This window comes from Zophobas morio, unplaced genomic scaffold (genome assembly GCF_036711695.1).
Source record: "Zophobas morio isolate AGI-343-1 ecotype UQ-CSIRO unplaced genomic scaffold, CSIRO_AGI_Zmor_V1 ptg000005l, whole genome shotgun sequence".
Lineage (NCBI taxonomy): Eukaryota > Metazoa > Arthropoda > Insecta > Coleoptera > Tenebrionidae > Zophobas > Zophobas morio.
The window spans coordinates 8,388,111-8,400,929 of record NW_026972110.1 but is presented as its reverse complement, the minus strand read 5'-3'; the positions used below and the strand labels follow the sequence as shown (position 1 = coordinate 8,400,929).

The following is a 12,819-nucleotide window of genomic DNA, read 5'->3' as shown; positions in this document are numbered from 1 at the left end:
ATAAAATTCCTAGTATTGGCACAACGCGGAAAAATATATTATGTGCGTAAAAACTTCGCGAACCTCATATTTTTAACCCAATTTTAATTTCCTCCGCAAACGCGCGATTTTTTTTTCAGATGATTGAACATTTTCCCTTGATGGAAATGTCAAAGAACGTGCGAAGAAAATCACTTCACCCCTACTCAATATTTGCGTCTTTTCATGTTGTTTACTTTAGTGCTTGTGTCTAGTTTGAGATTACTAAGAATTGTTTTACGTTCACTGTTAGAAACAGTGCGTAGGACAAAAGATCAAAAGTTTTTTTTTTTGATAAAGCAAGTCAACAAAAATAACAGCATTCATTATTCGTGGCCAATTGCAAATACGAATAACACGTTAATCCGAATACAACTAAACGATGATATAACCTTTTATAATTAAACTAAAAAAAAATATTAACTCACCGTCCATTTTATCAACGGCTCTCCGTTTCGAACCTCTCCTCTTCGTCATTTTCACAGAATGTTCACACCTTGAGCACGAGTCATCCTGAAAACTGAAAAGCAATTCGCGCGCGAGCTTTCGTACGATCTGAGCACTGCACACACGCGTTTCAGGAGCGAGCTTTTCAGGACGTGAGCTGAAAGCTACTGAATGCGAAGAGTGCGCGACAAACCACCCTGAATGGTGTTGATGATGAAATTGCCCCACTACTGCTCGCCAGAGATGACTGCAGGACTAGTGATCGGACCAGATTTCACTATACCACAATATTGACCGACAATGGAGTGTCTGTTTTCGATTTGTTGCCGTCTTATCGCATACTGTTTTAATTTGATTAGATTAGATTTCAGGGTTCACAAGAATGTCTGCGTTTTACTAAATGGTAAGTTGGGGAAAGATGTAACTTAAGCGTGCCACCGGAGGGATGGCGAGCGCGTGCACGAACGCCCACTTTTAAAAACTTTCTTGAGTTGTTAAATAAAATGTTCTGTGTGCAAGTATTGAAATTCAATAAGTAAATAAAAAAATATATATAAATCGCAAGAAATATCAAAGATATTATTTGTGGTTCAGTTCACATGATATGTGCAATTTAAAAATAACGTAAGATAGGAAATTTACACGATATTACCAAAAATAATGTCTGACTAACGTGTCAAAGATTTGAAATCAAAATATTTCTATACGAGTAAAAAATCAATGTGGAAAAAATGCAAAAAAAAACAATATGGAAAAAACCTAATTTGATTTTCAGCTACTGTGATTCGATAAAATAGTACTGCATCAAATTGTCATTGATCAGGAAAATACTGTTACTCGCTACTGTTAATAAGTGCCCGTACGATTTTCATTGAAACATTTGATGTGTGTTATCAAGCCACAGTGTCAAAATATGTAGTGCTTTCCACTCAAAGTAAAATGCCCTTAATTAATAATATCGGGTGCTCTGCTGTAGTTGGCCATGACGTTGACGTTTACGTCAGCCATTTGGATTGAACTACTGACGTACGCGTCATGGCAAACTAGAGCAGAAATTTAAAAAATCGCATCGTATTTTAATATGGCATCATCAGTTTCTAAAAACATTAATAGGCCAAGTTTTACTCTACAAAACATAATTTTAGATATTCATGAGAATGACCCTTTTACAGTGCTGAATAAGCATACATTATATTAAATTACAAAAATATTCTTGTTTGTTACGTTAGGCATAAACAACAATATAAATAAATTACAATAAAAAAACAAATCGAGAAAATAAAAGTTGGCAACCTCTATAATAAACGTCGAAATCTAGAATCATTTCCTGTGTGAAAACTAATCTCTTTATAACTTATATACTTATTACATGTTTTAACGGGTTTATAAATTTTACAAATTTATACAATTTTGTACAAAGTCTTGCGTGAGGCTTCTAACTACTCCACAATTTTTACAGATAAAGATATACGTGTTCCCATTAGTTGTTTAGTTTGTTCAGAACTTCCCTCGCCCCTGAAGTACAATATAACAAATCCAGCTTTTTCGAAAGTTATAAAATTTGATTATGCGAATTTTATTTTTTTATGAAAAATAAGTTAAAATAAAAGTATGTAGTGACGTTAAAGTAAATGTAAAGAAGCGTGGTGCGCGTACGTATCAAATGAGTTTTTGTGATGACATCATCAACATTTTTGCAATATCATATATCACTTTGGATAGGTGAAGTTTAATACTAATAATAAGAGTGTTGTCTTCTCAAATTTTCGGGAAAATGGAATGAGCCGTTCCCGATTCAATCAATTAAATAGATCATTAATGTTTATGAGTCAGCCTGTATAATAAATTTAACAACTTTTAATGCAATGATAAATTACAATTATGGACTCATCATATTTTACACAAATTTATTAGGCAAAATTTTGAGATAACGTCATTAATCTTTGAGAGGAATAAACAGACATATTTGGAAGATTCCAAAGCATTCGGTTGAACAGTTCCTGATTTAATCAATAAAATAAATTAGCTCTTTCATTAATTTTTTGAGTCACCCACTATAAATAATTCTAAAAACTATGAGTGCGTTGATAAACCACAAGTGTGCAATCATAGTACATATTTTGCATATTTCAGAGAGGATTTATTCGGCAAAATTTTGAGATGACATCACTAATTTTTTGGGAGGGGATAAACGAATAAATTTTGCTTAACGATTTACCATGATTATGATAACCTTAAAATATTTACAAGATTTCATAGCATTCAGTTTTACAATTTCAAAACTAAATTGTAAAATATTATTATACAGTTCCGATTTTTTTTCCAAAAATTTGGATGTCTAGGGTGAAAATTCGACACGGATTCATACACCATAAATGCAAAAGTATCTTATTTCATTCAGTTTAAAAAAACTTACGATTATAAATTTTGGACATGACGTCATCCCATTGGTGGTGGAGCTGATTGGTCAAATTTTAGTTGGCGCTTAACCATCTACATGATATTCCTAACATACATGTAAAATTTTACAACAGTCGATTCGGTAATTTCGAAGATTATCTGTCTAATTAAAATCGACACGCACGACAGACAGACAGATCGACACACAGATGGACAGACGGAAACTAAAGATCACTTTTGTCGTACTCTAGAGGTCAAGACACGTCGAAAATATATGAAAATGGTAAGTCTTCCTATGGATTCGATTAGTATACTTCCTTAGCTTACGATCGGGAAATAAAATTAACAATTACAGTCCACCATTATTAAAAAACACGATAGTCTCATTTATAAATTGTTCTGTTTATAGTTCACATGAAACATTAGTACCTATATCTATTTTAGTGATTTTTTTTGACATTGCTAAATCAAAATAAATCATATTTTCTGCGTTGTCATACATCACAAACTGGTAGAACCTCTTATATAGTTACTATACAGGGTGATGAAAAATGGCGTATAAGCTCCACCTTGCGTTGTTAATAAGACTCTGAAGAACTCAAAATAATGGTTACACCATTTTGCACAAAACTTTTGAAAAGTTGAAGAATTAACTCCGTACTTAATTCTAATTGTTTTAATGCACTGTATGTCTAATAGATAGTTAAATAATTACTTAGTTATTAATACATAATTTACTAATAACTTGCCCGAATATGCTCCCCAGCGTCATTTTTTACTGTTGGCAGATGTCATTTTTGACAGTTTTTATCGGAATTTTAATTCTTTATTTTTGAACCTTAATATATTTAAAAAAAATTGGTTCAAGTATTTTTTTAACTATGTGTTGAGTTCTTTAGAGCCTTCTTAACAACGTACCATCGAACTTAGATCACCCTGTATAGTTGTACGGTTGTTTCCCTGAAAAATATTAAGGAGTTGAAAAAAAAAAAAAATTTGAAAATAATACACATGTCCTCTTTTAATTGTAGTTATGTATGATGTATATATGAATATATGGACTTAATGCTAAACAAGAATCTTAAGTTATTAGTATTTTATCCAATGAATAAACAAGTTTAATTTTATAATTCAATTTTCAAATTATCTTAACAATGGCAATAAAGACATGTTAAAAGTTATAAATATTTTATAGTCTTTAACAATTAGATGAATAAGAATACAATTTTGAAGATACTGCAAAACAAATCACCAAAATACATCGATCTACCTCCATAAATTTAGATTTTTACTTCCCGAGCTTAAGCTAAGGAAGTATTGTAATAGGATTCATACGGCGAACGGCTACAAGTTTTCTCAACATTTCATGACCCACAGAGTACGAAAAAATACGTTCTCCATTTCCGTCTGTCTGTCATCTGTGTCGATTTTTATTAGATCTGTAAATTGGAAACAGCTGGACTAATTGCTATCCAATTTTATATGTATGTTAGAAATATCGTTTAGATGGTAAAACGCTAACCAACATTTGTCTAATCGACCCCACCAACAATTTAGTGACGCAATCTTAAATTTTTGCTTGGTAAGTGTTACTTAAATTTTATAGAGTAGCATGGCCTGTAATTGTGGTTTATTAAACCGCCTTGAGATTTTACCATAGGTTTTATAGTGGTAGCTTAATTCACTGAACCCTTGATAATAACACGACGGTCATGTGTTTGATCCCTCCATAGGCCACTTTTTTTCTTAGATTGTAACTGGTATCACCTATATTTTTTAACATATATGGGTTATCACAATAAATAAAATTTTGCAAAATCAAATTTTATAATTTTTTGAAAACGCTGGATTTGTCTAAATAACCTTTTTTTGGGCGCTTTCTAATTTTTTCACCGTCGTACAGTTAAAATAGCAGGTGGCGTCCCTTGGACAACTTCGTTATAACACTTATATGAACAGTACGACAGAAGCTAGTGTTTACTGTCTTTTTTTGTTGTTACAAAGTGTAGACAGACACGTAAAATTTTAAGTACACATAGCTTTTATCCAAGACTCTCAACATAACAGCCAAATTTATCTAAACAAGTACTAAGTACTAAGACCGGTCACCACTTAATTCTTAACTTAATTCCGACAAAGAACCGTCGACTTCCTTAAATTAGAAAAAAACTTATATTCCAAAAAATATTTCTCTATGAGGTTAATTATGCTGAAGAAATATCCTAACAAATTTACAATCATTATCATCTTACTCGTTAAAACCGCACATCTATAAATTTTGCAATTACAAAACAACAATCTTATGAAGTCTGTCTCTAACAATAAGTAATAAAATATTAATTATTCCAAGTTTTTCGTCGAGAGTTTGAGCCGCAGGGCAGCATGAAACCAGAACGGTATGCACTTGAAGGAATCGTTGTTGGAGAATAATGAAACATTAGCTATCGACAGGTGGGGTATAAAATGTTCGTTTGTAATTTTGGCACAAAAAACTATACAACTCCTACAAAGTACGGTTTTATGGTAACGGCTGAGTTTGACGTCAGTTTAACTACAACTGAATGAACAACAGCGTTGTTTACATGCAAAGGCGGCTTCTAAACCAGGCGCTATTTGGATTCTCTATAATTAAAATGTTTCCATATTGATAGCACTTTTTATGATGTGTAATTTATCGGATTAGGAAGCCAAGTTCTTGTTCATTATTACCTAATTTACGCACTGGATGGTAGCTTAAAGCTAGCGCAACACACTGAATTTTTGTTTACACTATTATATAAATTAATTTCACAATTTTGAATAACAAACTAAGTGAGCATTTATGGTATCGACATACACATTAAGCTAATTTTGTATAGCAGTTAAAGTAATTTGTAGTAAAAGAACGATAAATACAGGACGTTATGCTTTAAAAGAATATTCACGACGAAGTGGAGTTTATTCGTAAAATTAACATACATATACACTATAGGAACCACTTAGAAAATAAGTTACACACAACGAATATTTTCTAAAAATGCTTCTCCTTATTTTCTCGATAATTATAGAATATAGTAATGTTGCGCCCGCTCATATTTAATAATAATAAAATAGGGATTATAATAACAGCTACATTGTCAAAAATGATATTCAGAACGATTTGATCTATCGTAGCTTAATTAATAACTTTTATAGCGTCTTTTATGGCCTGCGCTGTTCGGAGGAGACAGCTTGGTACGTTTAATAATCGCGCCATGTCAATGTGTAAACATAAACAATTGAAGTTAAGCATGTACTGATAATATATTTTTCCCATTAGTTATCTGGTTTAAATATACTTGTCTTTGTCGGTACCTGTGCGACTTTAACAATCCGTACATATCTTTATTTTAACTTTTAGTAATATATTGTCACAAAATATAAATAGAAGTCGCATTTTTTTTAATGTAATTCACGGGCGAGGAAAATTTTGCCTAAATAATTTTAGACCAAATAACGTTTATGTATTACAATATTTGGTGTAATATTTTTTGATTTACTTAGAATTATGTGCAAATATCAGTAAGTTGTAAAAACACATATTATGAAACATCCTTATATTTGTGTAGGACAGTGGTTCGCAAACTTTTATTATTGATGGCACCCTAAAATATTAAACAAAATTAGGCGGCACCCCTCCAGGAACAGTTTTAATTGTAACTAATTTATTATCAAAAACACCTTATCACATGATTGTATAATAAGTAATTGATGTTAAGATTGTTTTATAAATATTTTTTCCATAATTTAAGCTTTTCTTTTAAAGCCAAAATTTTTTCACTGGAGGTTAAAATATTCCATTTCTACCTTGCATACTTGAATTTATATATTTTATTTAAGTGTTCAAAAATATTAGTTAAATATGCTAGTTTTGCACACCAAACGTGGTCTTGAAGGAGGTCAAAAAATTGTTCAATATTTTCTGATTCAAAAAACGTTTATATCTGTTTTCTTAATTCCCAAAATCGAGAAAGCACACGGCCTTTAGATAGCCATCTTACTTCAGTATGAAGAAAATTAACATGTTCAGAACACATTTTCCATTACTGAACAGTTGTACTATATTAATAAAATCAGATCATCAATTATTATTTTTTAAAGTTGGTTTTGTGCTTATATTTATTAAAATCATTATAAAATTTTCACGGCACCCTCTTGGGGGTTCCGCGGCACCCCAGTGTGCCGCGGCACCCAGTTTGCGAACCACTGGTGTAGGATTATAAGTATATTAATCTTTGTAGCACGAAAATGATAATTTTTAACGACGTTTCCTGCTTTTTCTATGACCACATTGAATGAGAATGCAGTGAAAAAAACGGTAAGTGAAGGTTGGCTTCCTGAAGAATTAAAAATTTATGAAAAATTTTGTTAATTACGCATACGAAACACTTCCAGGCTCTAAAAATCAGGCCCGAGATTTCATATTGTTACAGCTATATCATTCAAGTTTTGGATTCTTAAGTTTTCTTAAATAAAACTTAAGATCAATATTCCCCAGGTTATTGGGGTTCTTAAATTTAGTATAATTTTCTGCTTTAACACGGGAAGATAGTGAAAACGCTGGTATCTCAGAAACTTCGTATTCCATTAATTAAATCCTATTCGAAATCAATATCATACAGCTCATATTTCAACGTTAAATAACTTATAACGTGCTCATCGTAAGTTCCGGTTATTATTTTATAAACTCAAAAAACACACATACAAATAATGAAATAAGTGAAATAACATTGAAAGTAGGAGTATTCATTATTTACTTACAATTAACTGGAAGTCACATTCAATTGGAATGTTTTTTTTCACTAGTCACATTTTATCCATATTTATTTTTCAGTGCCATATATACAGTTGTCTGTTAAAAAGTTTCCGTTTTTTTTTTTTTTTTAAATGTAGGTAGTTAAATGCACTAAATGTTAACACATTCATATTACACATCCAAATGTGAGTTTTTCTATCGGTCAGTGACACTAACGTGTTTACGAATTTTGTGGTTGAATTTTAACCATAAAAATTATGTCTCACTTTTTTGTGATAATGAATAACTATATCTACAAAATTCTATGCAGTAGGTAATGAGTATATTACCCAACTCTTGAAGCCAAAGATTCAGAAACTCAAATTAAGAAATTTTGTGAAAAAGATTGCTACGTAATTAGAGTTCTTTTGTTCATTTTTTGTAGAATATTTGTTACTTTTTTTTCTTAAAACAAGATCTAAGAATTTATTTTTATTATTGTGAAAATTGAAAAAAAAAATCGAAATAATTCAGTTTCCTATACCTTGATAGGTGTAACCACGAAACTAACAGGTTTCTATAGAGATACCGCGATCTTCAGGAGCATACCAATACAGTGACACTTCTTTGTTGAAGTATCCAAAATTTTTTGTGTATGTAAACTATGTCGCTTAAATATATGCATACCTAATCGATACAAATTCGAGCGTATACTTCATGGTTTAATGGCATAAGTCATGTTTCTCTTAAATTTAATTTTAAATTTCATATCATCTCAAATGAGTCAAAAATTTAGAATAAAAATTATTATACAGGGTGAGTATAAAGTCCAGGAACAGTCAAATAACTGTTATTTGAAAAGTTTTTTTTTTCTGAAATTTGATTTGGATATGTAGTTAAACATGGCGACTTGATTACAACTTTTTTCCTTTTTTTATCGCTCTCGGTTTGTCAGACAGGGCCGCTTACTTTTTTTTTAATGGAACATCCAGATTTTTTTTGACAGTTTCTGAAGCAGAATAAAAAACTGCTTTCAGAAATTATCAACATGTTTATTTCTACTGATACAAAAAAAAAAAATCACAAAAAATCACCTAATATTGTAAAATCATACATAATTCATGGAGACATTTTGTTGATCGATATTAGATGTTTTTTGTGATTTTTTTTCTATTTTTTGTATGAATAGAACTAAACATGTTGATATTTCTGAAACTAGTTTTTTATTCTGCATCAGAAAATGTCAAAAAAATTTGTATGTTCCATAAAAAAAAAGTAGGCGCCTTACGTGTCAAACCGAAAACGATAAAAAAAGGAAAAATATTGCAATCAAGTCGCCATGTTTAACTATATATTCACACATTTCCAAAAAAAGCTTTTTAAATAACAAAGTTATTCAATCGTTCGGGGACTTTATACCAACCCTGTATAAATATAACTACTAAAAAAGTAATAATTTACGTTATGTAGGTACAAATTAATTCTTGAATTCCAAGTTCATCTTGTCAAATTTTTATCAAGACTTGATGCGATCTATTTTATTAACAACTAATTAAGTAACTACGAACACTATATTTCAGCATTGTAACTTAAATAATTATACAAATAAAACTGCAGCCACTAAGTAATTTTAAATTCATAATAATTTTACGTTGATTAAAATATTTTGAGTAAATTTTGCTTAGAGATAGAATTTCAGTGTTCAGATTGAGCACATTCTGCATAATAATTAAAATACTCTTAGATTTCAAGAATCTACATAAATAACGCTAGATTTTATTTTTACATTTTCTTCAACTAAAGTCTTACTGCAATATTAAAATACCTACCGAAAACACGAAACTTGACACAAATTATTATCTACGCGATTTGCCAACTATACATCCATCGCCATCGGCAGGAAGTTTAACGATTTGTGCGATGTTTAAACGTCCTGATGATATTAACTTTATTAACGAAAAGCGGAAGCATTTTGTGTCAATTTGGTGTTTTGATCGCGTATTGCTTACTGTCGGAAACGTACTGTGCAAATATTTTAAAATGTAAATCTGAACGACAACAATAACAAAATCTTAAAGATATAATTTCTATTCAATGAAAATTTTCTCGCAAAACTTCATTATATTTTTGTGTAATAAATGACTGAAACAGGCATAAATACAGTTTAAAAAACTGTAAAATGGAAACCCTAATTATAACAACATATAGTAAAAATTATTACGTCCCTACGTAACAACGAAAGAATTTTAAACGGGAATTCACTTTTGCCGAGAAACTAATTACAGCATAAATGTTAACCAAAACATTTTTTTTAAGAAACTTCCTCTTTAACATCCTTTACAGTTACAATAATTTGCATTTAGTTTTATGTGAGTCCTTTTTATTCACGCAAAAAATAGTTTAACATAAACTATAAATTCTTCTAACGAAAAAGCGGTTTCACTGTTTTATATTTGTAAATTTATGTAGTGTAAGTATGTCTAGAAATAGTTGAATCGTTTTGTAAATTTCGGTTCCAACATTTTGTTTCAAATTAAGAAAAAATTTATTATATTTTTAATTGAATATACTACCTGGTAACTAACTACTTTGACTGTCTAATTTACAGAAAAGTTTAAATATTTACATAAAACACATAAATTGTACAATTTATGATGGTTTAAATACATATACAGTTTTGGATAAAAGGAGTATTATTTTACTCAATGCAAAGTTTGTTATAAATATTTTAGAAACAACACGTATGTATTCTCATGAGATTAATTTTTAATGCATTTATCATTAATAAATTGTTATGAAAAGCACAGTGGAAATGACAGATTATTGCACTGAATCTAAGAGCAAAAGTAAATCTGTATGATACGATATTTAAAAGTTTCTAGATGTATTTTCGTCATTCCAGAGGTGTAAATTTACAAAGAAATAACACTTTTTAGAAAACTAATCGGTACTTAGAACATGTAGTATGCATAACAAGAGTAGATAACAGATATTTAACTTAATTAATCATTTAACAAAATATAAAATCGATTCGTATCCCCGGAAATGTTTATCCACAGTTTTGTATACACGTACAGACGCTATTTAGAAGTTCCGAGACACATATTACTGTCGTTTAATTGAAAGCTTATAGCTTTGATACACTGTGATATTGAAACTGGATGAAATTGCATTCTTTGCGACACAACGTGGACTTATATTGCACTGTGGCATTGAAACAACTTTGAAAGTTCTGGACATTATAAAACAGGAAAATAAAATAACGTAGGACTTGCGTGACACATGTTAAGTTGCAGGATAAAAATAAACTCAATTGTTGCTTAAATTCTGTTGTTGCCGAAGTGTTTTTATTTACTGGTACAACACTTTTCGCACTTACGGATTATATAAAGCAAATATGCTTAATAGTTTTTTACTGAATTCCAGCATACTTAACTTGTCCAGAAATGAACTTACTCTTTGGTGCGATTACGAATCTTCATTCAGTGTAATACATCAAAAATAATACTCATTAAAGCAAGCACCTACTTGAATATGAAGCTATCATTCATGGCGAGAAATAAATACGTATGAATATCAGATAAGACAGCTACTGATATCAGACGGAAATCTTTAATTCAAATTATTATATTCCCATCTTTTAACACACGTAATTTATTCTATGCATAACATCATAATCTCGTAGTAATTTTTCTCCTTCTAATAGCGGAAATTTAAAACTTCATTTGACGTATTAATAATAATAAATTATGGAAAATGAGTTGCAACGAAATGTCTTCCTTAAATTGCTGTAAATATTGTCTGCGCCTATGGTGCAAATTCAACTTAATAAGTGGTAATGAACTAATTCGTTTAAGCTGAATTAACATTGGGCTAAAATTTAATTTACCGCTAACCTAAATACTTCCAAATATCGTACTTAATAATATGCGAGTGTTTGAAAAGTAAAAAAAACTACTTAAACTGGAAATATGTCTAAACTTTGAAGACTACATATATAATAATGTGTAATACGCCTAATAATTTTGATGCAATGGCAAACTCGTTTTTTTTAATTTCACCAAATTTTACTGTGTAGTGGGAACATATACATTTTGTGCATAAAATTTCGTCGTGTTATATACTCGTAGGTTTTTTCTCTATTGCTACCATTATTACTATTAATATACTTTAACAAAATGATTGTGTTTTTCTCAAAATCGATATAAGGTTTTACTTTTTTATTTCATCGAAGCGACACTTTCTCCCTCCTTGTTACAACTGCAAAATTTTATGCGGATTCACTTCATGTCTATTCTTTCTGTAGTTATCGAAAACAGGAACTAACCCTATATTTGAAGAGATATTCATTTTTATCCAATTTTTGAAACAAAATATGCACAAAATTTAAGAACACCTGTATTTTGTATAATTTAAAATTCCATCTTGCTATTAAATTTTACTGACAAGGCAATAACGAATTTTTAGAACATACCTTCAAGGTTTAAAATATGTATTTCATAATCTTATCTTCCAAAACGTACAATTTTAAGTACCGGAAAATTTCGTTTGAGATGAATAGCATTTTTTAGTATTTTGCAATATTTCTTTAAGCTAGAACAATTTTAAAACGCAGTATTTTAAGTAGTGGAACTTTTTTATCAATCAAAAGCAATCAACAATAATTTCAGACACGCGTGCTTTTGAAGAGCATCAAGAATTTTTTACTTTGTTGACTATTGGAGGGTTTTATGTTAAACAAAACTGAACGATTCATCAAAAATTGGTTTTTAAAGTGAAAAATATGGTCATACATGCCATATTGTCGTGTTTAATACTATTATTGAATTTGTATAGATTCACTCTCACACATCGAAAGCGTGGAAGTAGATACCAATTAGCATTCGCGTCACATGCGATCATTTCGTTGATACAGGTATTTGCAAACAATCAAACATAGAATAATAATTATCATCTAAATCTCATGTGGTCTGTGAAGTGCACAGTATGTTGTTTATTTATTTAATTTTTTGTAGGTTTAGATGGTTCCAGATACCGAATTCCTTTCAGCAAATTTTAAAAAGTAGAACATTTATTTTCAATTATTTTTTTCTATATAGCATAGTGGCCAAAACGGCCATAAAATTCAGCTTTAAATCCATTTGAAACATTTTTATTAGTAAAGCATACCCTATGAAAATAATTTTTCGTCCACAATTCAG

General features: G+C 30.1%; 1 protein-coding gene across 2 annotated transcripts in view; it reads right to left on the bottom strand.

Annotated features, from left to right (window-relative positions):
- Positions 1 to 764, bottom strand: part of LOC135122596 (tyrosine-protein kinase transmembrane receptor Ror-like) — a 120,410-nt gene extending 119,646 nt beyond the window's left edge. The window contains exon 1 of one of the 2 annotated variants that reach the window (XM_064046874.1): positions 447 to 764. In XM_064046874.1, the coding sequence (XP_063902944.1) occupies positions 447 to 495 (49 nt within the window). In that variant the 5' untranslated portion in view covers positions 496 to 764. The remainder of the gene's footprint in view (positions 1 to 446) is intronic. The other variant, XM_064046875.1, reaches the window with a different exon arrangement.
- Between the last annotated feature and the right edge of the window lie 12,055 nt (positions 765 to 12,819).